General features: G+C 47.5%; 1 protein-coding gene across 3 annotated transcripts in view; it reads left to right on the top strand.

Annotated features, from left to right (window-relative positions):
- Positions 1–27,122, top strand: part of SORL1 (sortilin related receptor 1) — a 136,407-nt gene extending 109,285 nt beyond the window's left edge. The window contains exons 34-49 of one of the 3 annotated variants that reach the window (XM_073239591.1): positions 679–805; positions 967–1,136; positions 3,119–3,231; positions 3,472–3,576; positions 4,349–4,421; positions 7,705–7,787; positions 8,998–9,094; positions 11,688–11,872; positions 13,897–14,016; positions 14,874–15,038; positions 15,402–15,576; positions 16,551–16,657; positions 19,048–19,240; positions 21,413–21,625; positions 22,965–23,062; positions 25,366–27,122. In XM_073239591.1, coding sequence (XP_073095692.1) covers positions 679–805; positions 967–1,136; positions 3,119–3,231; positions 3,472–3,576; positions 4,349–4,421; positions 7,705–7,787; positions 8,998–9,094; positions 11,688–11,872; positions 13,897–14,016; positions 14,874–15,038; positions 15,402–15,576; positions 16,551–16,657; positions 19,048–19,240; positions 21,413–21,625; positions 22,965–23,032 — 1,994 coding nt within the window. In that variant the 3' untranslated portion in view covers positions 23,033–23,062; positions 25,366–27,122. Of the gene's footprint in view, positions 1–678; positions 806–966; positions 1,137–3,118; positions 3,232–3,471; positions 3,577–4,348; positions 4,422–7,704; positions 7,788–8,997; positions 9,095–11,687; positions 11,873–13,896; positions 14,017–14,873; positions 15,039–15,401; positions 15,577–16,550; positions 16,658–19,047; positions 19,241–21,412; positions 21,626–22,964 lie in introns of all 3 variants that reach the window. The other 2 variants (XM_036992685.2, XR_005054275.2) reach the window with 2 other exon arrangements.
- Positions 27,123–27,427: the final 305 nt, after the last annotated feature.

The following is a 27,427-nucleotide window of genomic DNA, read 5'->3' as shown; positions in this document are numbered from 1 at the left end:
ACAGCGCCTCGGGCTCAGGGGGCGTGGACTCAGCCCCTCTCTGGAGTGTGTTGAGTAGCTGTCATCTCCCGTGCAGGCTGCGTAACAAAATGCCCAGACAGGGCGGCTTATAAACAGGAGCCTTCTTTCTCACAGCTCTGCAGGTTAGAAGCCCAAGGCCCCTGCTTCCTGGGTCACGGAGGCCTCTCTTCTCTGTGTCCTCATGCAGTGGGAGTGGGGAGGGAGCTCTCTGGGGTCTTTCTTGTGAGGATGCTAATACCATTCATGAGGTCTGTCCTTGTGACCTAATCACCCCCAAAGGCCCCGCTTCCTAATACTGTCACATTGGGGACCGGGTTTAGGCATACGTGTTTGGGGGACACAAACATTCAGTCTTGTAGCAATACCGGATCCTGCTGTGTGTGACATTGTCCTCGGGCTTGTAGCATTCTCTGGTGAGAAACTATATTAAATCAGTGCAGACAAGGAGGTGAAATGCAAGGGAAAATATGACTGGAAATAGGAACCCCTTGGGAAAGGTTGTTTAGGAAGGCTTGAATTCTTTTCTGGGATGTTATAAGATGAGGATTGTGGTCTGACAGTCTAGATGGCCAAAGATCAAGGAAGCTCTTGGGTCCTTTGAAATCTGAGAATGTGTAAGGTGCCACTTTCTTTCCCTTTTCCCCTTTTTCTCTGTAGAAGAATTGACTGTATACAAAGTACAGAATCTTCAGTGGACAGCTGACTTCTCTGGGGATGTAACGTTGACCTGGATGCGGCCCAAGAAAATGCCCTCTGCTTCTTGCGTATACAATGTCTACTACAGGTGGGTCCCCTCTTTGCCACAGGAGAAGAAGATGATGTCTTTCTTGCCACTGGATGCTCCACAGCTCTTGTGGGCATGGAGTGGCTTCCCATTAACTGAGTCAGACATTTTGGCCACCCCTTGCTGCTTTGATGTGATGGTATCTTTATTCTGTCGGCCAGGGTCATTGGAGAGAGCATTTGGAAGACACTGGAGACCCACAGCAATAAGACAAACACGATACTAAAAGTCTTGAAGCCAGACACCACATACCAGGTCAAAGTCCAGGTCCAGTGTCTGAGCAAGTCACACAACACCAACGACATCGTGACGCTGCGGACTCCGGAAGGACGTGAGTGTCAGGGCCGATTTTGATGACACGTGCTAGACCTAATGTGGAATTTTTGAAGAGCTTTCTAAGAATGCTCAGGAGTGTGGGAACGTAATTACACGTGCCTCATGTGTTCCAGAAATATTGTGGCTTAGTTTCAGGGTCCCGACAGAGTTGTCAAACATTTATTCTTACTATGTCACATTTTTTTTACCCTAAGAAGTTAATTTCAGATTCTGCCCATCTCATTCATTTGCATTTTTTATTTAGTTACTGCCTCCACTGTCCATCTCTAGGTATGTCTCAGTAATGGCGTTTATGAGATGATTGTCATTAAAATATGAGGCACAGCAGAAGTATTGCGGCTAAGTTTTAAAGAAGCTTACCAAAACTCACACGTCCTAGAGACTTCCCTGCTTCCTCCCCCTTTCACAGTAGGTGACATTGGGGTGACGGTGTGTTTGTTATGCTGACCTTTGATCCACGGTTTTGTGAACTTTGCATTTGCAACTGTCATCAGAGCCCATGTTTACACTTGGGTCGCACTTGGAGCTGTCAGTTTGCACTCGTTTATCTTAAACGTGCTTGCAGATGGTCACATATGAAATATCTATAGACCCCTGTATATGCAACAGGTCACATATGCCTGTGCTTTGTCAGCTGAGAAGGCCCCGAGAGCTGACACTTGGGCAGCGGTGAGCACAGCTAGCTGTAGGTTTCTGATGCCATTCTTCAACAAAAGGGGCCAAGGCTCCCTGAAGAAGTTGCTGATGCCACCCTGGGGCGGGGCACCTACAGATGAGCATGGGGCATCGTGTAGCGCCACAAAGCAAGAAGTACTAAACAAAACAAAACAAGAGAACCTGTGTGTCTGCCTTTGTTAGATTAGCATTTGTTCCGTGGAGCCCTGGCTTGTCAGACGGTCAACCAAAGGCCCCAAGGGAAACTTGGAATAGAGACGTTTATTACTCATAAGTCCTAGGGGTACGTGGCACCCCTCAAGGCACCACATAGGGAGGTCAAGGCAGGTACAGGCAGACAGCAGCCAGAGCCCCAGGGCACATGCCTGTTTTAGGGTTCCTGGGCTGGATTAGTTCAAACCAAAAGGAGAGGGTCTTGGCAGGCTTCATGTGGTATACAAGGGGGAGGCCCTAGAGGCTGGGGGACAAAGACTGTTCTCACGAGGGCTACTGATGAACTCATATCAGGAACTCACATCTGCTAGTAACCCTAAGGATTGTTATCTAGGACATGCACTTGAATGAGGGGTTAATGCCAGTTTAAGGCCCCATAGGCCACTGGGCCAAACAAAATAGATGCCGAGGCAGTGATGTCACAGAGCGGCTTGGCTAAACTCCTGATGACCTGGAACACCGTCTGTGACTTTCTTCCCACAGGTACTAGCTGAGCCCCTACTGTCGCTCAGGTTCTATGTTAGATATTGGGGATTCAGAGATGAGTCCTTGAAGGGCTGGCAGTCATTAATTGTTGATGAATATTCATTGTCTCAGTTGGCTGGGCAGCCATGACAAAGTACCACAGGCGAGGTGGCTTAAACAATAGGAATTCTTTCTCACTGTTCTGGATGTAGACGTTTGTACTGTTGGAAAGTAAGTCTTGTTTCTTTGTAATCAGGCCCACGGTTCTCTGGTTGTGTGACAGGTCAAGGTAGCAGGCCCTGCCCTTGACAATTAATATCTCAGTGTTGAAGGCCCATGGCCACTGGTCACTCCACCTGCCCAGGTGATTTCGTCACGCAGCCCTGTGAGCACAGCCCTACGTCAGACTCGACTAAGCTGTGACCCGTGTGTGTTCAGCACCCCTTGCATTCTGGAAGAAAAGAAAGGTTTTTGTCAGTGTGAAAACCAAGCCAACAGCCTCTCCTGGTGGACGGGTCCCACCCCCGACTCTAGATTCTTTCTTGTCCTTGTTTTGGGCTCAGGGAAAGTCCTCCAGCTGAGCGGGATCACATGGGTTTTAACTCCAGCTTACCTCTTTTCCAGTGCCAGATGCTCCTCGAAATCTCCAGCTGTGGCCGCACAGAGAAGTGGAAGGCATGATTGAGGGCCAGTGGACCCCTCCGGCCCACACCAATGGCCTTATTCGAGAGTATATTGTAAGTTCCTTCTGGGAGTTGGCAGGTGTGCTGGTGTGCATAGATTTCTGGGTCTGTTAGAACAGAAGCGTGTTCTGTATGACCAGGACTTATGAGGTATATAGCCTTGTAAGTAATGACCCATCCATTAGGACATTTTGCATCTCATCTCCCCTCTGTCCTCCTGTCTCCTTGTAAGGCATCAGGATGCCGCAGCCCCTTAGGTTACCTGTTACTAATATCTTTTTCTTTTTGCTTTAGGTAGAATATAGCCGGAGTGGTTCCAAGATGTGGGCCTCCCAGAGGGCTGCTAGTAACTCTACAGAAATAAAGAACTTGCTGGTCAACACGCCATACACTGTCAGAGTGAGTGTTAGCACCCATTTCAGCCGTCTGGGCAGTCTTAGAACATAGGGAGATGGGTGCCTTCTCATGAGAGCTCCATGCTCCCCTTTATGAGATCCTTTTTAGTGGCCTGCTAGGTGCCCAGCCTTGCTCTGGGAGGTCATAATTCTTTTAAGCTCCTAAACCAGTGCCACAGACTGGAAAGCAGACTTCCCTGAGCACCAATCGTAATGCAGCTTTACCAGCTTTTACCTCTGATATTCTGCTAGCATTCCAGCTCCTACACTTCTATACCCACCTCTTTTCTGCTTATCTCTGGCTGCAGTGTGATGCAAGCTATGATAAGTGGCATTTATCAGCTGATATCATGCAGATCTTGTGAAAGTTCTATATCTTTAGCAGAAAGGAGATTTTGCACAAATCGTGTTTGTTGAGACCCTTAAGTACATACATTGATCATTTCCTCAATCTCCTTTTCCATGTATGTGTATGTGTATATGTATGGTAACACACACACTATCACACCCTTACCCTTAAGAACAACCTTGACATCAGTTGTTCAATGGACATTTCATAATCTTGCACTGTCACAATTCCCTTTATCTAGGCTCGGTCCCATCATCTCTTTCCTCCTGTTATTTCAGTCTCTGGGTCCTCTGAATATCCTGGATCCCTTTGCATATAATTTTTTCCACCCTCATTGCCAAAGTCTCACCCCTCTAGCTCATTCAGAATGCTTGCTGTATGGCATATTGCCTGTATTTCGTACTAATTCACATTCTGATTTGAAAAGGTGGCTGCAGTGACTAGTCGCGGGATAGGAAACTGGAGCGACTCTAAATCCATTACCACCGTAAAAGGAAAAGGTAAATGATCCCAGCATTTGCAGATTTAGAGGAGACAGAAACCCTTTGGAAATCATTTTCAGGAAGCAAAGACTAGAAAATGTCCCTCAACCTCCTTCCCCTGACACGTCCACCTTTCTGGGTGTCTCCAGTTAGTACTTTGGTTACAACGTCTTCAGGTGACTGGCGAATGTATTCCTCCTGCTTGAACTGAGCATTTCTCATAGTGCAAACATACAAAGGGACTTCCAGAGGCCATCCTGCCCAGCTTTTCTATCCATGCACAATACTCAAAATATCCAACAAATATCCCAAATAGGAGTCCTTCCCTTCACTAAAGCTAAAGGTGATTTTTTCCATGTTCACTGCGAGTGTCTTCAAGCGTGTGTCACGCTGACACTTGCTGTTTCCTCAGTGGCCCTGACGAGTCACGTGTGGGTGGTAGTTTCTAGCACTAGAGCTGATGTTAGGACTGGCTGCCTGCCAGGGGCTGGGCATTCTGGAGTGCTCGCTGCTCTGCATACATCGGCTCATCTTGTTGAACCTTCAGAGAAACTCTTAGAAGAGATAAGGACCTGGGAGGGGTTATGTGGCTAGGCACACAGTCGGTAAGTGACAGAGCCGGGGTTGGAACCCGATCCTCCTGACTCCACAGCTTGTGGCCCTAACCCCAGCACCCCCTGCTTCTCCTGGGCTGAGATGTGCTCACCGTGCAGTGCGCAGAGGGCCTGGCGCTTCGTCTTGCACGTGTGTGTCTCATGAAGGCAGAGAGCTGGTCTGCTTCCCACTGTCACTGGTGTTGGATAGGAGCTGGTGAATGAGTGAATGGAAGCAGCTAGAATGAAGGCTCTGGCACACTGGGGCACAGACTCATCTTCCTGAGGGATTTTCCTCCTCTGAGCCTTGGCACTTGGGGCTTTCGTTTCTGGACTTGTTAGTATTAAAGCCAGAAGGGTCTCTTGGAATGTGATGGGGAGATTTTACTTTAACCTGTGAGAAATGGGCTCTGGGCTGTGGAGAGCCACTCTCTGGTCACTTTTAAAATTGGGGCTCATAGAGGTCAGGGCAGGAGGCAGCCAGACTCAGTGAGCCAGCCAGTCTTTGCAGCAGGGTGCTTGTGGGGCTTGGAAAAAGTATACTGAATTCACATTCCCCTCGACTGTTACCAGCTCCCTCTACAAAATCGGTCGAAACCTACTGCCAGCACATGCTAAGAAGAAGGGGCATTGAAGGTCAGCGTAAGGAAAAGGAACCCTAAACTTTCCTACCTGCATTTGAAAATCTCAGCAGGTGGCTGTTTCTCTTAAACTTGCATGATTTTGATGACTGAACCTCAGCTCCTCACAGGGGTTTGGTTAGGGTATGTGCTGAAGGTGTAAGACCCAACGGCCTTATTCCGGTCTGCGCTTCCCCCCAGTGAGGAGACGAAGGCCACAGCAGATCAATGCAACAAGCAAGAGGTTTATTATTCCAGCTAGCTGGGGTCCAAGTGTCTGCCCGACACAGCGGGTTTCAACAAGGACCCCGAGCACTCAAAGCCAAGGGTTTATATAGCATTTTCAAAACACTTAACTCATAGTAATTTTCCACAGCTGCACATTATTCTTGCAAGACATACATCCTGGAGTTAGGCAGGAGCAAGATAAGACCACCCCTCAATTGTCAGGGAGGTTCTGCACGATAAACTTGGTATGTCAGATTAGCTGACCAAGGTTAGCTGACTAAAGGCCACAGCTGCCCACCACCTGGTGTTCAGGATTAACTTGTTTTTCAAGGCCTTACCCAGTTCCAGTTTTTCTTTCTAAGTCACATACTCAGAAAATGGCTTCTAGGCCCTTAAGATAGCTACGCTTATGCTAACCTATTTCTATTCTTACAAATGTGTGCTGAGTCCGAAAGCGTGTGTTGTGATAGGTCTGCGACCTTGTGTCTCAGTAACGTTAAGAAGACAAGGACAGAGCGGCTGTGGCATCACCAGAAGCTCCGCGTTAATTCGCGAACACAGTGGGTTAATAGTAACAATGAGAAAAGCCACCGGTTGTGAGCACTTCTCGTGTACTAAGCCCAGTGCTTGTTGTTTCACATGGATTGCTCTCTCTCAATCCTTATCAAGCCTGTAAGGATGTTACACTCATTTCGTGGCTGAGGAGACAGATTTGGAGAAGCTTGACCTGCCTCCAGTCCCCCGTGATTATAATTCAGGTCGGCTTTGTGGCGGCACCTGGACTGTTTTGCTGTGTTGACAGCCCGAAACTCCTACCATTCTTTCTCCTGGTTCCTGCACTTTCCTCAAGCCCCCTTTCATTTCGTGCTTGAGCCTCTGGAGGGGCGCCCCCACATTTCGGTGCATCTCTTACGCCACCAAGTCTTATCTGCTGCTTTGAGTCTCTCTTGCCTCGCCTGGGTCTGAGGCATGCACCTGTGCTGAGGGTCTAATATGCAGGTTGTCATCAGACATTAAATCACCTCCTGATAACATGGATCCCGTCCAGCCGCGTCAGGGTGCCCCGGCAGGGCACGGTCAGCTTGCCGGTGGGCCGACCTTCAAAATGACAAGCAGGGTGCTCATTGCTTGAACCGAGCAGGGTCTGATTGGACTCCTGCTCTCTCCTTGTCCCCTTGCTCTTAGCTTGAGCTCAGGTCTTCCCAAGAATGCCAGTGACCGACCAGTTCTTTCATCTGGCTGAGGTGGGACTTTATTGGAAAGGGGGAGAAAGGGGAGCAGCAGCTGAGGGCGAGACATTTCACATATATTATTTTAGTGGATTTCCCCACCTCTGTGAAATATAGACACTATCTCCAGGCTCAGTGAGGAGAGAGAACCTGCCCCAGGTTACACAGTTGGCTAAGTGTCAAGTCCGCCAGACTGCAGAGGCCACCATCTTTCCATTTTGCCACACATACATGTACAACTTAGGACTTAGGATTTCTCCTGTTGTCAGGTAGCTTTCAGAAAGGACTCGAGGCTGCCAGGACTTCACTGGCACCCACAGGGGTGGCTCTCCCTGTGCCCCGCACCTTTCAGGACCAGGTGGGAAGCTGGCTGTTTGGGGGCATTTACATAAGGGACCCTCTGCTCCCCCCAATGGCCAGGACAGCTGACAGAGCCAAGATACTTATGTGTTCACCAGGCAGCTGGGGGGCCGACCTCGGCTGCAGGACGCAGACAGTAAAAACAGCCCAAGCGATGTCCTTTCTTGCCCAACCGAAAGGCGGCTGTGTCTGTTGAGTTGAAAACTGTGACCTTCTGCCTTCCTCACTTGGACCACGTGGCTTCTCTTTGTGATTCGCTTTTCATTTTCAGTGATCCCGCCACCGAGGATCCGCATTGACAGCTATGGTGAAAATTCGCTGAGCTTCACCCTGAGCATGGATAGCGACATCAAGGTAATGTGGAAATTCCAAATAGCCACTGGGCAGGGCTTTCCTTTGTACGGGAACCAGCGCAGCAGAGCCCAGTGAGGTAGACACGCGGGCCTCGGCCCCGGGAAGCCGCGCTCCCACAGCTGGGCTGGTTCCCTCCCCGACGAAGAACGACTCAAGGCCTCACATGTAATTATTCTGCCTCAGCCTGGTGTCTTTTTTTTTTTTAACCATATAATTAAATGGTTCACAGCTACAGTGCAAATAAAGAGTTGGTGTTAACAGAATATGTACGCCCTGTAATTTTCAGCTTTATTGGATTTCCTGGCGCTAAGCGCTAATGCAGAAGTTCCTACAGTGGAGGGGAGAGCCTGGCGAGAGGGTCAAACTCCTGGGAGACATGCCCACTCGCCTCCACTGGGAACCTTCCTCTGCCAGCAGCCCCGGGCCCTTGGCTCGGCCCGCCCGCACAGCCAGCCCCACTGCATTCCGTGTGGTTTCTCCGGTGGGGATCCGCCTTCCCCAGCATCCCTCCTTCACTGTTGCTCCTCACTTCCCTCCCTGTCATGAAGTTGCTGTGGGACAGACAGCCCTCAGAGTCCTCGTGCCATTTATTGAACTACGATGTGTTGGCATGATGCCCTTGGCTACAGAGGCAGGGTGCAAGGCGTGGCCTTAGGGGGGCCTTGTCCGTATAGTCTTTGGTTGTGAAGACATTTTAATGATCTTCATTATCCCACCATTCAAGATCTTTAGACCAATTCTATGAGCTCAGCAATTGGGAGAGGTCGTCTTTCCTGTCGCGTGGGTATATCTGCCCCTGTTAGACAATGAGATCTACCCAGGCCCCTTTGTGTTGACCACTTGGCCTTGACTGCAGGGACCACCTGAACTAAGATTTAGCCTTAATTGCCCAGACCTGAGTATCTTTTCAGCTTTTCCTCTTTCTGCCTTGATGACCTGGTTCTCCGTCCTTTTTGTCCGCATTAATATTTTTTTGTTCCATTGAATCTCTTTTGTACGATACATGGTCTCATGTGATTTTTAGAAGTAGGTGGAATCTAAATATTCAGTGACAGCACAGGTTGGAGCTAGTTTACAGGTCAAAGGAAACCACCTGTCCATTGTAAGAAATGAGATTCCTGAAGAATCAGTGGGAAAGGGGTGCCTTTTGTGCTTGGTGAGCTACGGGACTGTGCTCTGATCCTGTCACATGTTTTTTGGTTCTGGGCAGGTGAATGGCTATGTGGTGAACCTTTTCTGGACATTCGACACCCACAAACAAGAGAAGAGAACTTTGAACTTCCGGGGGAGCATATTGTCACACAAAGGTAATCAATAGCGCGGAGCAAGTCGGGGTGTGGGTGGCAGGAGGAAGGCGGTGCTTTCTGCAGCTGTCCTTGTGGGGGTCTGCTCTGCTGCCTTCTGCCCATGACTCCTGACTCCAGGTGGGGGACCCACTGGGTGGTCCCTCAAACCCCCTTCTAACCTGAAGGCTCTTAATGGAAGTGGGAGGCTTAAAAGGAGGAAAACCTGGAAAGAAAATAGATGAACCCTCTTCGGATGATTTTCCAGTTGCAAAGGAAAGTTCCAAGATTTAGTTACCTGTTTCTGGCCTGGTTCTCTCATCCTCTGCCAGTGTCAGGTGACACGGGCCCGTGCATGACAGGTGTTCCGCCAATGTTTGTCGAAGATCTGCATGGAGGAAGGAAGGAAGGAGTCGAATCCCTCTTGTATCTGTGCAGATAGTGAGTCTCAGCTAAAATTCTCCTATCTGAAAATGGGCTAAAGGAAGAATTTTATTTCCATAGAACTCTCCTTGGCCGGAGGCTGCCTAGGGATGTTGAGAATCATGCAAGGCTTTCTTCCTCTCTCCTTCTAGTTTCTTTGCAAAGTACTTTCTTCAGTCAGGTTTTCATTGCTCACAGGTGCTCTATTCCTACCTTTCTCTGTTTTTGGAAACTGACGGTTGCTTGAGGAGGTTGTACAAGAGTAAAAATAACATTGAGCACCTACTGTGTGCAGGCGGTCACTCAGTTCCTCTGCGTGCATTGTTTTTCATAGCTTCTGTGCTAATTCTGAGGGATATGCTCGTTTTATGGGAGAGACACCGAGCTTCAGAGATTAAGCAATTCCCTCAGAAGGTGGCAGAGCTGGTATCAGAACCCATGTCTTTCTAATCCTTCAGGCTGTGAACTCCATGCCTCAGTGTTGCATCAACAGAATTGGCAGACTCGGGAACAGTAGCTGCTGCCTGGAGTGCACGTAGGGCTTGCTCTTACTCAGTGCCAGGCATCATGCCAGGCACTTTATAAGCCTTTCCTTTAAATCCCCACTACAGCCAGCTGCTATGAGTGCTGTTATCTTTCTCCACCTTATAAACTAGGAGAGGGACTCAGAGAGTATCAACACTTCACCCTTGGTTATACCACCTCCAAGTGGTGTGTCAGGCCTTGAACCCGCAGCCTTCTGAGTCCAAAGGCTGTCCTCTTAGAACCCTCCCCTTTGTTATAACAACTGTTCTTTTAGTTTTTAATAACATTTCCCCTGATTAGAAAGGGGGCACATGCTTATTACAGAAAACTGAGAAAACAAAAAAACTATAACGAAAATTTTACATTTCCTACAATCTCACTTCCCAGGGACCCTCTCCATTTTGGATCTCTCCCAAGTTAGTATTTTTTTCTCTTTGCTGATCTATGTCTTTTTTTTATAAAATTGGAATAATAGTTCTATATATAGTTCTATATCTTGCCTTTTTAATTTAACATGAAGTTATGAGAATTTTCTAGTCTCATTAAATAGTCTAAGAAACAACTTTCAGTAGCAGCATAACAGTTCATGGAATGCACATTGTTTAACTGTTGTTCTGTTGTTAGACAGGCAGGTTATGTACAGTGTTTTTTTACCATAACAAACACTGTGATGGACAATCATGTTCCACACATTTTTTGAGCCCATCTCTGACTCCCTGGGACTTCTGGATTGAAGGATATGAAGAATTTCAAGACCCTTAACATAAGGCCAGATGGCTCTCCAGGAGTGTTGTACTGATTTATATCCCCAGAAATGGGCATCTTTAAAAGACATTACTCACAGGGGGGCCATCAGGTGAGAAATTGGGGATCAACAGTGGTGAAGCTTAAACCCTCACCCCCCCTGTTTTGAGAGAAATCTTCTGCATCCGTGGATGTTTTATTGCCCTTGTCTAGCTCGGATTAACACATAGTCTACAGGCACACACCTGATCATCTACATTTGCTCGCTTACAGCACTAAACTATGTTTTCTACCTTTATCTTGCATCTACCTACCACTTCAGCATTTTATTAAAAATAAAAATAATAATAATAATAAAGGGAGAAATGTGGGATCCACGTATAAATCAAGTATAAAAATCAAACGAATATTCATATTTCACCTGATTGTTTATAGTTCATAATGCATGATCAAAACCGAAAGTTTCTGTGATGAATGCCCTTGTACTGTTCACCATGTAAGAACTTATTCACAATGTAAGAATTCGTTCACCATGTAAGAACTTGTTCATTATGCTTCAGAAGACTGGAGACTGATGAGAATTAGGCTTGAGATGGATTAATGATTGTGCATTGAGTATTGACCCCCCTATACTGAATTTTATTGTTGTTAACAACCATTTGATCAATAAATATGAGAGATGCCTTCTCTCAAAAAAAAAAAAAAAAAAAGACATTACCCAGTGCCCCTCAGTGTATTATGAGTGGTAGTCATCAATAAATAACACCTAAATGAATTCGGAAAATAGTGAAAATCCTACAACATGTTGGACTCACTTCAATTGAGAGCTTACATTTGAGAAAAACAGGGTATGTGTGTCAAGACACACATTCTTGAGTGACACCCCCAGCTCCCTCCTGGTATCTCCCTGTTCCTGCTTTCACAGTTGGCAATCTGACAGCTCACACGTCCTATGAGATTTCTGCCTGGGCCAAGACTGACTTAGGGGATAGTCCTCTGGCATTTGAGCATGTCCTGACCAAGGGAGACCGCCCACCTGCTCCCAGCCTCAAAGCCAAGGCCATCAATCAGACTGCGGTGGAATGCACCTGGACCGGTCCCAGGAATGTGGTGAGTCAGCCAGGGTGACCCCTGCAGTGCGAGTTTGGACCATGTCCTGATGCTGGGCCACTGGATGGCCTTGGGGCTTTCTTCTCTGTTGCTGTTTCCTCCTTTCTCACCCAGACACAAGCTATGCTCTTGGTCAGTTTTGGGGCACCTTCTTTCCCAGGCCCAGCATCCTTTCGCACACCCTGGCCAAGTGTGTGAAAATGCCTGCGCTGTTTGCTTTGAACAGGTGCGAAGAAGGCCGCACGTTCCTGTGCTCAGGGACTCCCCCTGGCGGCTGGGCATGGTGAGAAATCCGCGCAGTCAACAAGGTCCCGCAGGCCCTCCCCGCCTTAGGCGATGCTCCCCGACCCTTCCCCCTGGGCAATTCCAGTGTCCTTGCTGCTCTCGTGTAGAGGTTCTTTGCGCTCCCTCTTGCCCCCTGTTCCTGCTTAATTCACATTTGCTTTCCAATCCCTAAGTCCCCAAATTCCCTTTGCTCACCTCCTCCCAGTTTCGGCCCTTGGGGCCTCCCTTCCTCTCTCCTGTCCATGCTTCCCTCTCTGCATTCCTGGCTGCCGAACAGGGTTAGAGGGAAATTCGGGGTCAGCTGGGGCTCTGAAATCCCTTTGCACATCCCTGATGAGTTCTCATCATTCCCATGACTTCTCCAGACTTGTACGATTTTCGTCAACTTCTCTGTCTTACCTGCTCATACACTGTTGGAGGAAATGTTCTTTGATTCTGCCTTGCAAAGAAAGCTTCCTCAGCACGCACCCTCCCACTGTGAACCCCTGCAGCCTCTACCCCTGGCTATGAGTGCCATCAAATTCCTCTTGGGGAGGGGGGTGTGGGATGGGCGAGACAGGTGAGGGGGATCAAGAGGTACAGACTTCCAATAATAAAATAAATAAGTCAGAGGGATGAAAAGTACAGCCTAGAGAATATAGCCAATAATATTATAATAACTTTATATGATGACAGATGGTAACTATACTTACATGGTGTGCACCTCATAATGTATGTAATTGTCAAATCACTATGTTGTACCCCCGAAAATCACATCCTATTATATGTCAACTATACTTTGATTAAAAAAAGATTCTCCCTTCTCTGCTTTAAACTGTTTCCCACCGTGTATCAATTAAGGGTAAGAGCGGCTGCATATGAAAGGAACTGAAAGTCACCGTGGCTTTAACAGTTTATGTTCCTCCTAATAGAAGAAGGCTGGAGGTCAGCAGCCCAGGGCTTCCACAGCGGCAGAATGGCGTGATGTGGACCCAGGCTGGCACCCTGTAGCGTCCATCTTCAAGGTCACCTCTCAGTCCGGGTGGCCTCGTGGAGCCACACTGTCATCAGTATTCCAGGCCACGGCAATGAAGGCTCATCCCTTTGTTTAACAGCCTCACAAGGGTCCCGCAGGACACTTCCGCTTACATCTCTGCTCAGAACTTCATTCCTTGGCCTGCACAGGCTTCAAGGGGGGGTGGGAAATGGAGACTTTTTTCCAGGTAGCAATTCTAAGAACCAGGATTCTCCTTGGGAGGAAACAAGAATGGGTGTCTCCTGAGCAGCTGCCAGTGTCTGCCCTGCTGCACCCCCGCCCCCCCACAAATCCACGCTACTTCCTGCCCCACTCAGCACATGCATGCAGCATCCCCATCTGTGCCTCACCTGGTAGAGTGCCACCCTGTCCTGGGGACACCCCTCCCCTACTTTGTTACCTAGTTCATCATGCAGTCTTTTAATATGCCATCTAACATTGTGTATTTGCTACTTTACAATTGTATCTTGTTTTTCTTCTCTGTGCATATTTCCTCAAAAATGAGCTCTTTGAGGGCAGAGACTACAGTAGCGTATTCATCTTTGTAGGTACGAACACAGTGCCTGGCTCACTGGGCCTTCTCTAATGCTGATGAAATAAATGTCGAGTGAAGACATCTCTCAGCTCTTCTGAAGTGGTTCCCAGAGGCTTACATTAGGAATTTGAAGAGATGAGGCCACTGGCTGTTGAGCTGACTTCTTTTTCCTTTCTCTCCTTGTACCAGGTTTATGGTATTTTCTATGCCACGTCCTTTCTTGACCTCTATCGCCAGCCGAACAGCTTGACTACTTCACTCCACAACAAAACCATTATCGTCAGCAGGGATGAGCAGTATTTGTTTCTGGTGAGTTTCCTGGAGAATCCAGAGGAGTTTCTGCTCCTTTAAGGGATGTCTTCATGCCTCGGCTCCCAGCACAGACCCAGGACCCAGGGGGCTGGAGGTGTGAATTCCAGGATCCGTGCACGTGATGGGAGGGTAGTTCCTCTGCAGCACAGCCGTCAGGTTCCTGCTTGAAACAAAAGGAACAGCCACTTACCTATGTGGCTCCATTGTGGAGGACTGAGATGTTGGCCAGTGGGTCTCAGGAGTAGATGAAAGCTTTTGCTGGCATGTGTATAGAACTTCAGCCTACATACTTTCACATGTGTGCTGAGATACATTGAAAAAGGTGTTTGGTACACTACTGCTTGTAATAACAAAACATATGAAACAAATGTCTATTAAGAGAGGGATTGAGTAAAAATATTGTGGCTTATCCCTGCAACAGAATACAGGGCAATCATCCAAAAGAGATACAACAATTCCTAACAGAAAAATCTCTAAGCTGTATTACAAAGTGGACGACATGAAGAACATAATAACATGTGCAATGTTTTCTCATTTGTGTAAAAAACTTTTTAAGAAAAATAGGCTACACATACACACACAGGCATCCACACCTGCTTAGATAAGTATGTATCTATCGATACACACATATGCACAGATGTCTGTGCTCATGTGCATAGATGGAAGGAAGGCAGCCCAAAAAACTATTACCAGTATAGTACCTCTAGGAATTGGAGTCCTGGGGTAGGTGAGGGATTATTTTACATTTCGTATCTTTTTGTACTAATTAAGTTGTAATTGTGTGCATGTGTCCCTATTTTGTTGAAAAAAGTGGTTTGATGAAGACTGCCGAGCCCACGTGGTATTTGTTTCAGGTCCGGGTCGTGGTACCGTACCAAGGGCCGTCCTCTGACTACGTGGTGGTGAAGATGATCCCAGACAGCAGGCTGCCCCCCCGTCACCTGCATGTGGTTCACACAGGCAAAACCTCCATTGTCATCAAGTGGGAGTCCCCGTATGATTCTCCTGACCAGGACTTGGTGAGATAGCTGGGCATCCAGGAAGCTTTTTTATTCTTGGCATGGTTTGGAGGGGGTGGGGGTCCTGTAAGGGGGTGAGAAACATAGATACGTCTGATGATTAGAGCTCAGCAGGGGGTCTTCCCCGTTTCTGTCTGGCCAAGGACAGTGTCTTGGGGGTGCCCCCTTTGCACTTGTCACCTCTCCATTATTCCCGGCCGTTCTCTTGCTTTACCCCTCCTTTGTCCTTCTGTACCCCCTTCCCTGACCTTTTAAAGTGGGTTTGCCACCCCAAAGGCTTTTCTAAAGAACAGGGTCAGACTTTGGGGCTCTAAAACATGCCGGGTTCCTGATGACCGTGAAGTTGTCTGTTTCTCGTCCCAGTTGTACGCAATCACGGTTAAAGATCTAATAAGAAAGAGCGACAGGAACTACAAATTCAAGTCCCGGAACAGTACGGTGGAGTATACGCTGAGCAAGCTGGAACCCGGAGGCAAATACCACGTCATTGTCCAGCTGGGCAACATGAGCAAAGATTCCAGTATAAAAATCACCACAGGTACTGGAGAGGGGCTGGAGGCCTTCTCGTGCAGCCCAGGGCTCCAGGACGCCTCTGGACGTGGAATTTCCATCAGGAGTTGCCCGGGGCGTGCAGATACCACCCTTCAGTTCCCACGTGGGCAGAGCGGGGGCGGGGCTCCGGCGTCTGGGCGGCAGTGTGCAGAGGGCACCGCAGGCTTTCCCATTCTCTGTCACTTTCCTCTCCTCTCCCCCAGCTGGTTTTGATGTTTCTAGGGGAGAAGAGGTAGAGAGTTAGGGAATAAAACTGCATTTTCCACTAAAACTAAGCACTGCGGCGGGATGCCTGGACGGAAGTCACAGCGGTTCCTTGGGGCAAGATGACATGTAGAGAAGGAGGGAGACCAATAACTGGCCAGTGGATTCAAGGGGGACTTGCTGCCAGCCCACAGCTGGCTCAGCAGTGAGGTTCAAGGTCAGAGGACTGGTAGTGGGCTCAGTTATTTGGACAGCAGCAGTGTCAGGTGTCAGTAACGGAGGCTCAGCCCAGTTGGGCTGGCAGTGTGAGCCCTGGGCCCCGGGCGGACACCATGATCGCCCCTGGGCTCTGTCTGCAGGCACAGCTCCCTAGCCCCTCGCTGAGCTCTGAGGCTCCTCGGGGGACTAAGTGGGACAGGAAAGTGGACTGGAACCAGAAGTAGCCTGGGCTGGCTTCAGCCATGGTCCCTCCCTTCCCATCCCTTCCTCTTCCAACGCATGTATTTTTGGCCCATCCTTGGGTCTGAGTTAGATATTGTCCAGATTTCTTGGCTAAACGTATTATAACAACAACAAAAGATGCCAGTAAAGAATGTCTACCACCTGCTAGGCTGTGTATTAAGCAGTATATGTGTTTCATTTCCTCATTAACCTAACCCTTTAAGGGCAGCATTATTTAATCTCCCTCTGACAGTCAAGAAAACGGACTCAAATGTACAGGAACTAACTGCATCCTATTTCATCTTTAATTTTCAGTTTCATTATCAGCACCCGATGCCTTAAAAATCATAACAGAAAATGACCACGTTCTTCTGTTTTGGAAAAGTCTAGCTTTGAAGGAAAAGCATTTTAATGAAAGCAGGGTGAGTTGCTCCCCCATTCTCAGTGACTCTGGGAATCTAATTGAAATGCTATTTTAGAGATGAGCCTGTTCACAGCCTGCTGGCTAGAGAGTAAAAAAGAAAGAGTGGGGCAGGGACCTTGAGAGTTCAGGGACCGTTTTGTGTGGGATTGTTAATTAGTGAAACGTTTATACTGCCCATTAAAGATGAGAGGCTCTGCCCTAGGCACTTGTCATTCCTGGGCTTGTCTTTCCTAGAAAGACAGGGAAATGGGCAGAAGCCTTCTCTGTGCCTCCTGAAGTTGGAGGGGGCTTGGCATCAGAACCAAGGGGGCCCATCTTTCCCAGAGAGTCCCAGGGCAAGGCTTTGGACCTAGTGCCCGGGCCGAGCTGCACCCTCAACCTGCCATCTCATCAGTTCCTTTCCAGTGAAATTCCAAGGAGCCGGCAGTCCTTGAAGATAACCCTCTGACATACGGAAAACACTTTTTTTTTGTTTTATTTTGTTAACAAATGACTCAACAGGAAGTAGGAGGAGGAGGAAAGTGACACTTTGGAATAGATTTGACACTCAAGGGTGGATAAGATTTTGAATGGAGTAGGTTGATCTCCTCGTTGGGAAGCCTGAGCTAAGGAGAGACACCATACATCAGCTGCAGTAACTTTGAGGTTGAGTGTCGACAGCGAACTTCCCCCCCTACCTTCCAATCCCAGGTGCCACCTGGTCACAGTGTAAAACCAGAAGCAAAGAGAAATTAAAATTTGGAGGTTCTCACAACTGTCACAACTGTGATATAGAAATGGTCAAACTACTCAAATGTAAGGAAAGCTTTCATATCAATTCAGAAACAGAAATAGTCTCAGTTTGAAAAAGGTAGAGGTAAGCAGTAAAAAACGCCAGCACCCGTCAGCGAAGTTCAGCCTCACTAGTAAAAGGGATGACACTTTCACGTTAAATTGGCAAAGTTTTGGGGTGGGGGGTAGTCCCAGTATGAGTAATGGTTGGGGAGATTAGCGCTCTATGAATTGGTTCAACCTGGGAATATGTACTGGTAAGATGATCTGCACCCTTACAAGTGTGCACACCCTTTGACCCAGCAATTCTCTTAGAATTGTACTCCAAGGAAACAATGTGCACAAAGAATTCCTGTACAAGGAGGGTCAGAGTCGTTTCATTCATTGATAATAGCAAGAAAGAGGAAACGACCTCAATACCCAGCAGAAGAAGACTGGTTAAATAAATTACAGATGGTTGACATGGGTCACTTAAATTTTTTTTCTTTATACCTTCATGTATTTGCAAACCTTCTACGCCAAATATGTGTTAGATCGAAAATAATAAATGTTAATTTGTAAAGAAGAAGGCAGGGGTGGGATTCCAGGAAGATGGTATTAGGAGACCCTGTTTGGCCGCCGGTTGACATTGGGGTAGCCTTCCTGGGGGACAGAAGCCCAGATTTTAGGTGGGGATGCAGCTCAGTATTCCATTCCCGGTGGGGGGGCTTGGCGTTAGCATGGCGTGTCCTTCCCTCCCCCTGACAGTGAGCTCAGAGAATAGATGGCTCGGCGGAATGGGGACCCAGAGACCACGAGTGTGCATTGGGGCCTGATACGTGGATCGAAATAGGACCCAAGGTCTTCCTCTGGTGCTGGTGGGGTGGGTGTCAGTGTCCTTGACACTGGGACACTCGGGGATCAGCGGAGAAGTCTAGTAGTCCTTCCTAACCCCAGTCATTATGCCGCGTCAGGGCTGCCCCGAGAGGGACACTTGCTGAGCCAGTCTGAGGAAGGAAGCTTATTTTACACTCTCCTCCAGGGAGTAGGGGCCTGAGCCCGCTGAGATGTTTACACCCAGGCCAGGGTGGTGTGGGGTTTGGAAGAAGAGAAAGCGCCGAGATAGGAAGGGAGCCACGGGCAGGCCATGGAGTCCCCACACACTGTTCTAAGGACAAGCACCCCATCTTTTCTAATGCCAGTTCCCTTTTCCTACTCCATTGCTGGAGCCCACTGCCACCTGGTTTTATTATTAGTCCATTCCTATGACAGCAGACTAGAGCTGAATTGTCCAGATGTGTGACATTTACTATTGTATGTGGCAGGTAGAACTGCTGACCAGAACTTTGCATATCTGAGATACTTGTTAAACAGCTTTTATTAGGGCTGCACTTTCATTTCCACTCTGCAGCTCATAAGTGGGCGTGGTAGTTCTCAGAGACATCGGGGGTGGGGAAATGACCATTTTCTGAATTCTGCATCTCAGCGATAATGCAGAAGATCTGGTAAGAAACCCAAAAGGCTTTAGCATCTATGAAAGCCTGTAATAAGGAGCTCCCGTAAGGGTGGCACCAGTAATAGACGCTGCAAGATTCCTTCTTTAACTTCGTGAGCCATCTCTGCTGTGTTTGTTTTCAGGGCTATGAGATACGCATGTTTGATAGTGCGATGAATATCACAGCTTACCTTGGGAATACCACCGACAATTTCTTTAAAATCTCCAATCTGAAACTGGGTCATAATTACACTTTCACCGTCCAAGCAAGATGCCTTTTTGGCAGCCAGATTTGTGGGGAGCCTGCTGTCCTGCTGTATGACGACGTGGGGTCTGGTAAGGTGCTAAACGCTTTCCGGCTGCACCTTCAGTTCTAGGGAACTACGTCAGGGATGTAGCATGGCTGGATGAACAGGTGTCTTTCTAAATGCATTTAAAATATTCTCTCAGTTCAGAAGCAAATCATTTTGCATCAGTTTTTTCAGGCACTGATTTGTTTATAAATAAGTCCCAAACCACTCATGGTGTGAGGAGCCGGGGTTACTCGGTGGCCACATTCTGAATGTAAAGTGCAAAAAAAGGGAAGGCTAGTAGGTTTTGTTTCAGAAGGGAATTTTAATTGGGAAACACTGGGTTAATAAGAGTTCTGTTTTGTTGTAGGACTTTTCAGGGCCTCCAGCGAGTTACTATTCCCAGCGGTTCTCTGTGTCAGCCGGTATCGCCCTGTCATGGAGTAACTGACGTTACAGCTTTCCTCCTCCCCATCTTACTGTCAGCCTCAGATCAGAACCCGAATCTGGCTCGGCGACTCTGTCTTACAGACACTCACAGATCTCGTCGTTGGGCCAGCTGATGGCACGGGAGAGGAACCCGCCATTACACTGAAATTCTGCTTCTATCACAGTAGCTTGGTCTGGATTTCCACAGTCATTTTGCTACTGACCTTTGTAGTTCCATTTACTCCCAGCCAAGAGCCAACCAGTGCTCAAGTCAAAACCACGTGTTAAGAGTTGTTGTGTGTCCTGTCTTGTCATGCTTCCCAGGGTGTGTTCTGGGGAAACACCCGTGGCAGCTCTCTAAAAGGGGGAAGCCTTGCATGACACATCTCTTTGGAGAATCATAGCATATTAGAGGCTCAGGGAAAGTCCTACAGAAAACAAACAACAGAACTCTTGTTAACCTAGTGTTTCCCAAGTAAGCCTCCTTTTTAAGTAAAACCAATTAGCAACTGAGAAATAGACTTCGGGAAGAACTACTGTCAGGTCACCTGCTAGCTGCCTTTATAAAACCCAGATTGTCCAGCAGAAAGAATCTCTCAGACCTCTCAGTCCACGTCCTGCCCCTTGACGTTTGCTGTCCCCTTGGCAGTGGGGTGGGGGCCAGCAGCTCACTCGTTCCTGTTGCCTGTGCCACGCTGGCTCCTTCTTAACTGCTCCCACCCAGAGCATTCCCCTAATTTTGACCTTCACAGTTGAGGTTAGTTTGGCTGCATGAAATAAGATTTTACTAGAGGTTTTTCCAGGTAATTCAGTAATGAAATTAAAGACATGCATAATTATTCTATTAGGCTTACAAGAAATGGCTGCTGTATGGCCCATTTTTCTGGGTTATGGTGTCAGGATGCATCCCTGGTGGGTAGTTATTGAGCTCTCCCCACCAGGCAGGGGCCTGACCCACACCACCCTGCACCTGGGACAACTGACTCCCAAGTCCCATTTCCCTGCCTCAGACTCAGATTTTTCCCAGCAGGGATAGACTTTAACGTCTGCCTCTTCCAGGAAGACTGGCCCTAACCCGACAAGGGGAGGGCTTTGCCCTAGAGCCCTGTTGGGACACATGTAGCAGTACATCGTCATGAAGCTAGCTAGTATTTGTTTAAGACAGTGAGAAGGGGGCATCACTGCTGGTTACACACACCTAAATGGCTTTGCAAAGAGCTTTTTAAAAATGTTAAATGTCTATGGAAAGATTCTCTCTCTCTCTGTTTAAGTAAAAAAAACCTCATAAAACTTCATGAGCTGTTAAGTCAGTATTGCAGTAAAGGAATCTCGTTTGTATCACTTAATGGAGCTTCAGGTAGTTGCAGTTCAGAGTGACTTTGGTGCCAAGTAGGGGGAAATAATTGCAATCTCGTTAATTAGTGGTCTGATTTCACATCCTCTTATGGAAGGCAAGCAAGTGGTCTTAAGTAATAATGCTAATGAAATCGATGTTGATACCCCAACAAAGGTCTCCCTTCCAAGAGATTATCTCAATAGCCAACAAGGCAGTGATTAGAGCCTAATGCAATTACCGCATTTGCATGCACAAGGCCTGTGGTCTCTCAGCTCATGCAACGTGCCGGGAAACATTCAGGCGTCACGTGTGTGTGGGAGCGTGTCACACCAGGCAGGCGGTTTGAGTGGCTGTTGCAAACTCCTGGCTGCTCTGGTGGGTGGGACCGAGGGGTTCCGGGGTCCGTTCTGCCCTCACGGAGGAGGCTCACTGGTTGGCATCTTGCCTCTGCAGGCGTGGATGCGTCTGCATCTCAGGCTGGCGGATCTACTGATGTTGCTGCTGTGGTGGTGCCCATCCTGTTTCTGATACTGCTTAGTCTGGGCGTGGGGTTTGCCGTCCTGTACGCGAAGCATCGGAGGCTGCAGAGCAGCTTCACGGCCTTTGCCAACAGCCACTACAGCTCCAGGCTGGGCTCGGCCATCTTCTCCTCAGGCGACGACCTGGGTAAGTGGCCCAGGGCTGGGCTTCTTCCTCCCAGGGCAGACCCCCACAACACCAGGGACGTGATCAGGAAACACCTGCTTTAAGCTCATCTTTTGACACTGGAGGAGCTACTGCCTTGGCTTAAACTAGTTGGAGCCCTGGCGTGGTTCTGGCCCAGGAAGGGAAGCAGCTTTGTGGAAGAACTGGTGGGAGCTCGCCTTGTATAGGAAGGGTAGAGAGGCCCTGGGGTTTGGGTACTCCCAGGTATGGGCAGATCCTCAAGAATTTCCAGCCTCCCTCTCACTTGCACAGGCCTGGAGGGTGACACCGCTGGACATCCCGGTCAGAATGCACAGTCATGACTTCCCAACCTGCTGGACGGAACCCCTTTCTGTCCTGCCATTTCTCTTTCCCATGGCCAGGGCAGTCTCACCTGCCATTCTTCTATGTACTGACAGCACGTGACCTGGGAAAAACGGAGGACAGATTTCTTTTATAAACGTCTGCGTGCTCACACTGCTGAGTGCTGGCAGAGCAGCTAGACTACTTGATATAATGAAATGGGTGTGTAATGGGGCCTTCCCCAAACCCAGACTGCTGAATGTGGGCTTACCTATTTATTTCTTCTGTAAACGCTTTTTTTTTTTTTTAATGTTTATAAAGATACTCAAGCGTTCCTGTTCACCGATCATTTGATATTAGCTCTGTCCCCTTTTCTTCTCAGTTTCCTTTCTCGCTTTAGTACAAGTTCTTGGACAGCCTTGTATGAATGGGGTGGGCTCTTTACTTCTGTAATTGGGGCCAAAAGGAGTCGGCCTGCTGTGGTGCCATGCAGTTAACCACTGAGTGCACATCAGCGCTGACTTGCACAGAATTGTACCAGGGGTCACCAGGGGACAACCACGAGTCTAGGGAGCTGTCCTCAAAGTGCTGAAAGCCCCCTCTCAGATCCTTTTCCTCAGAGCAGTGTGGGTTCAAAGAGAAATCAGGCAGAGAACTCCCTGCGCTAACATAGGGTATAGAAACCTCAAATTAAGGAACCTAAGACGATAACCTAAATTGGACTTCGGGTAGGTAGTAAGATTCTCCTTCCCAAATGACTTACTTTTCTTACTTGGTTAAGTTTAAGCTGCCACTGAAATAAGCTGGGCCATCTATTGATGGGGAGAAGGTGACCGAGGAGGGTCAGAGAGAAGCAGGGCTGGTCTTCAGCACGTGTAATCATGCCCGGCTGTCTGTGGTGCTGATATGACCAGCGGCAGCTTGTCATCGGGGTGGGGGCACCTGGGGCAGAGAGGTGGCAGGTGAGGGTGGGTCAGAGTGCAATGGACCCACCACTGACTGGCTGTTTTGCCTTTAGGGGAGGATGATGAAGATGCTCCTATGATAACTGGATTTTCAGATGACGTCCCGATGGTGATAGCCTGAGAGAGCTTTCCTCACTAGAAACCAAATGGTGTAAATATTTTATTTGATAAAGAGAGTTGATGGTTTATTTTAAAAGATGCACTTTGAGTTGCAATATGTTATTTTTATATGGGCCAAAAACAAACAAAAAAAAAAAAAGGAAAGAAAGGAACCAGTAAACTTTGGAGTGATTAGCTGTGAACTTCAAACCAGGCTGATTTGAGTAACCAAATTGCTTTGACTTGATATTCATGTGGTCTTACAGGGCTGTGCTTGCTGGGCATGCTTTTAAGTCTGTGAGATAATTTGGGTTCATTATATTGGACATTCTTTTTATTTTTCTAAGACACAGAAATATATTTAATAAGTTCAAGAAAGAGTGATGGATGGAAATCCCTCCTCTCTGGAAGTGTGCTCGGATTTTAAATTTTGTTTGGGGTTAGTTGAGATGAGAGTGTGTGGGTGTATTATGGGGGAAGGTTCTTTTATGTTATTTTGTTAATTTATTAAGACTCTGTAGAAGGCAAGGTTTTAGGGATCATCTGACACCACACATGTTAAGGGCCCCTCGCCTGTGAGGTTGAGGGGTGGAGAACAGGAGCAGTTTTGTTGCCATTCCAGAAACAATCCATTTTTACTCACTGTGTGTCCTATAATGGTATTTGGCAGGAGGGTGCATTGAGTCATTGCTCGATTTCAGTTACACAGAGCTGCAGCTTGGGACGCCCTGCAAGCCACAGCCCCGTCTCTTACATTAATCGATGGAACCTTACTGTATGCGCCTCTGTACAAGGTGTAGCTTTTCAAGCTACAAAATGCTAACACTGCTTTATGACTGGTGTCCTCATCCTTGCAAAAACTTAGTCCGGTTGTGGCAGAGGGTTCTAGATCTGTGCCATGATACATACACTGGCCAACGTAGTACCTAATTCTTCCTTTTTCGATTGTTTGCTTTTACTTAACCACTGAGGAATATTGAGTGTGAAGTTCTGTATGTGTGTTGAGGTGGCCGCTTACTGTCCTTTTACTGTACTGATATATGCAGTCATTTTGAATTGGGTCAGTGCCTTCTCTTTTTGTCTTTTCTCCCATTCCGCTCGCCTGCACCCCTGCCAGTTTAAAGAGGAGATGCTAGATGCTCTTCACTCTTAGGGAGATACAGGACATCTACAAATTTGAGGCCATTCAGTCCAGTTGATGGTAGTGGCAACCTTAGAGTTTCTTCTCTCTGTAAGATAAACTGGCCTTTTCCTTTTCTGCCTTTAAATGCCGACCCGTATTCAAATCATGGGCACTTGATAAGTATGTGGAATCCAGTACGGAACCAATGCCCCCTCAGCCCCCCTTGTAGAGTGAGTGTTGGAGGCACCAATGTCCAGCATCATTGTGACCCCTACTGTGCAAACCTCACTGCAGAACTCCTTCCAAGCCAGGAGGCAGTGAGCTCTGGGTGCATTCCACAGTCAGGCTTCGGAATGCATGTCCTTTATATGCAAGCTTTGTAAAAACCCTGTCTCCTCTCAGATGCCACGCATCACCTCCCAAGTGTTTGCTTTCTTTTAACCGAAAGTATCATTCTTTGGGTGATAATATAGTTTCATTCTATCTAGTGATTTTTTTGGAAAACAAAGAGCCAATTAAATGTTTTAGTTTAAAAAGTTTTTTTGGAGGGGGGCTGAGGAGTATTTTAAACTGTAGTGTGTTGTATGGGTAAGGCTCCATCGTATTTTAACAAGTGGTGGTAATGATGAGGCCCCTTCCACCTATTCTGTCTTGCTTTCTGCTTCCTTTGTAGTTTTTTTAAAGAGTGGAATTTACTTTAGCTTTGTCTTGGGTAATACCTTGGAGTTCTACTCAAAACCGCAAGCCCTACCAACCTCCCCTTTAACAGGCCCTTTAAGTCACTGAAAGATTAACAATCTGGTGGGAGGCGAGTCATTTCACTGAACCACTACAAAGTGTGTTTTCTTCTTTTCTTTTTCTGCCAACTTCTTGGTGGCATTTGTAAAAGCTGACCTAAAAGGCTCTGAGACTTTATTTTGAATTACTCCATGGGCAAGCCTTTTACGGAGCATATGTCTCCAGTTGGCAACGTGAGATGTTTCTGAGCATCCAGTTCCAGCTCCCAGTGCCTCCCAATGCTTAGTGCACAGTACTGTATAGACCGGCCATTACCCGTCTCCTTGGAAAATGCCACTGTGCTGTTTGAGAAGAAGCAGCCATTTAGGACTAGAGTATTTTATATAAACAGAAGAGCTATGTTCCTGAAGATGAAGCTAGATAGATGCAGCTATGTGTAAATTGTATATTTTTATGAACTTTTGAAGCACACACTCTTACCTCCCTCTGCATAGCTTTGTGGGTTCTAATGTATTTATGCTGTCTGCAAGAGTCCAGAGGTCGGAGGGACAGTAAGAAATGAAAACAAAAACTACACACAGCCTGTGACGGTGACCGGATAATTGTCTTCACTGTGACCAGTCGGAGCCCCTGGCTGTTTGTGAAGAAGGGGCTTTTGCACCTCGCTGGAAATGCCACCGCAGAAGTTCACATTGCACGGGAAAAAGTGTTTACTCTCTCCCAGGGTCTATGGGAATGTCAGAAGCCCACATCCATGGGGGCCCATGATGGACCACGAATGGACTGCTAAAATTTGGCAGGCCAGGGGGATTGTGTACTGATGTTCTCTGGAAGCCAGTTTTGCCCATGTATGTACTGAACGCCCCTCAAGCTCTATGAGACCTGGGTCCGTGTGGGTGAGAGGAGAGAAGAGCTCTGCAGAGGATCCCAGGGAAAATCCATGGCTGGGCAGACCTGTCTCCAGACAGCTGAGAAGCTCCAGTAACTCCTGGCCGCCCTGGCAGCCTGGGCAAATAGTTCAGTGCTGGGTAACTGGGTGACACGCCTGACTTGGGTATGAGTGGTTCCTGGGCATCCATCTCTGGGAGCATCACCGGGGATATTACGGTGGGACAGGCACAATTCACAAAGCTGCATGTTCCCTCTTGCCCTTGCTGTGGCCCGCTAGATTTTTATAACTCAGCAGTGGAAGGAATGTAACCATTCTCAAGCCAGTGGCCTTTTGGGGGGAACCAGAGAGACTGAAGGTATGGGTGACGTTCTCATGGATAATCACCCATTTCCCCGTGGAGAATCCTGCCTTCAAATGTCCACCCGGTGGTCAATTCACCTAGTAAGATGATATTCTCTGCACTTCCTTAAGGGTAAAAACCACACCCTGCTCTGTTAGGTGGGTCCTTTTCCTATGAAGAGAGTCATGGTGAATCCCTGAGAAGATTGTTTTCTTCTTTGGGCAAAGAGTTGGGAGGTCCCTCAGAACAGGGACCGAGAGATGGAAGCAAACCGAATACCACCCCCACATTGATCTTAGGAACTGACTCTAAAACTCTGTGCGGAATCTCCACTTGTATTGGGATTGTATCTTGACATTCCTATTATGTTACTTTTCTTAACTGGAGTGTGTGCTGCCTTTCAGGTACAATTTTTGTGTAATAAAAGCCAGTGCATTAAGTTTATATAGACTACTTTCTATGCAAGACTGAGATATGGAGTAGATAGCAAGAGATATGGAGTGTTGGGTATGTGGACAAGACGCATGGTTTCAGGACGGGTACCACCGCTGAACATGGGTTGAGGGAGGATAGGTTGTGTATTTATTTCCACCCAGTCATTTTGAGCAGCCATATTATGAATTAAATCATCAGGGCCAAGTAACTCAAGAATGGTGTTAGTTTCATGTGTATTAGCTCAAATGGAGCAACTAACTATGAGTGCCGAAGTGGAACACTGCTCTCGGATATTCCATGTCATTTCTCACTGAAAGACTCTTGTTATGAATTACTAGAAACCTTAGGCAAAAATCAGAAGTATTTGTAGCAAAATGAAAGCCTACTCTGCTCTTATTTAAAAGTGAAACACTGCACACTTGTTTCTCTCCCAAGTGAGATTAGGTATTTATGATTTCAGTTGCCTTGATACGTTTCCCAAATCCCTGATTTATGCTGAAGATTTTACTATATCGTTGCACAATTTTAAGATAATTTCAATGTCAACTTTTTCACCAAATAAAAATTTAACTGGGTCAAGAAAACACTGCTTTGAAAATCCTCTTTCTATGCACGTCTTGAGTTGTGGAGTGCAGTAAAGACGGTTCCTACAGGTCTCCAAACACCATTTGAGGTGTGTGTTTTAAAAATATGTTTATTTCCTAGATGAGAAAACACTGAGATCCGGAACAATTTCATTCTTAACAAGCTGGTCTCGGGTGGTGGGTCCTTGCAGAACACGATGTCTTTGTGTTGACTGAGGAGTGGGAGATGTTTGTGATGGTGGTTTTGAAGTAAATAGAATTATTCCACAGGCGCAGTGACGAAAGAGGCTCCCTTACAGCTGTAG

The sequence above is a fragment of the Manis javanica genome, chromosome 6, assembly GCF_040802235.1.
Source record: "Manis javanica isolate MJ-LG chromosome 6, MJ_LKY, whole genome shotgun sequence".
Lineage (NCBI taxonomy): Eukaryota > Metazoa > Chordata > Mammalia > Pholidota > Manidae > Manis > Manis javanica.
Note: the sequence above shows the minus strand (reverse complement) of the source record. Positions and strands in the feature narration are given on the sequence as shown.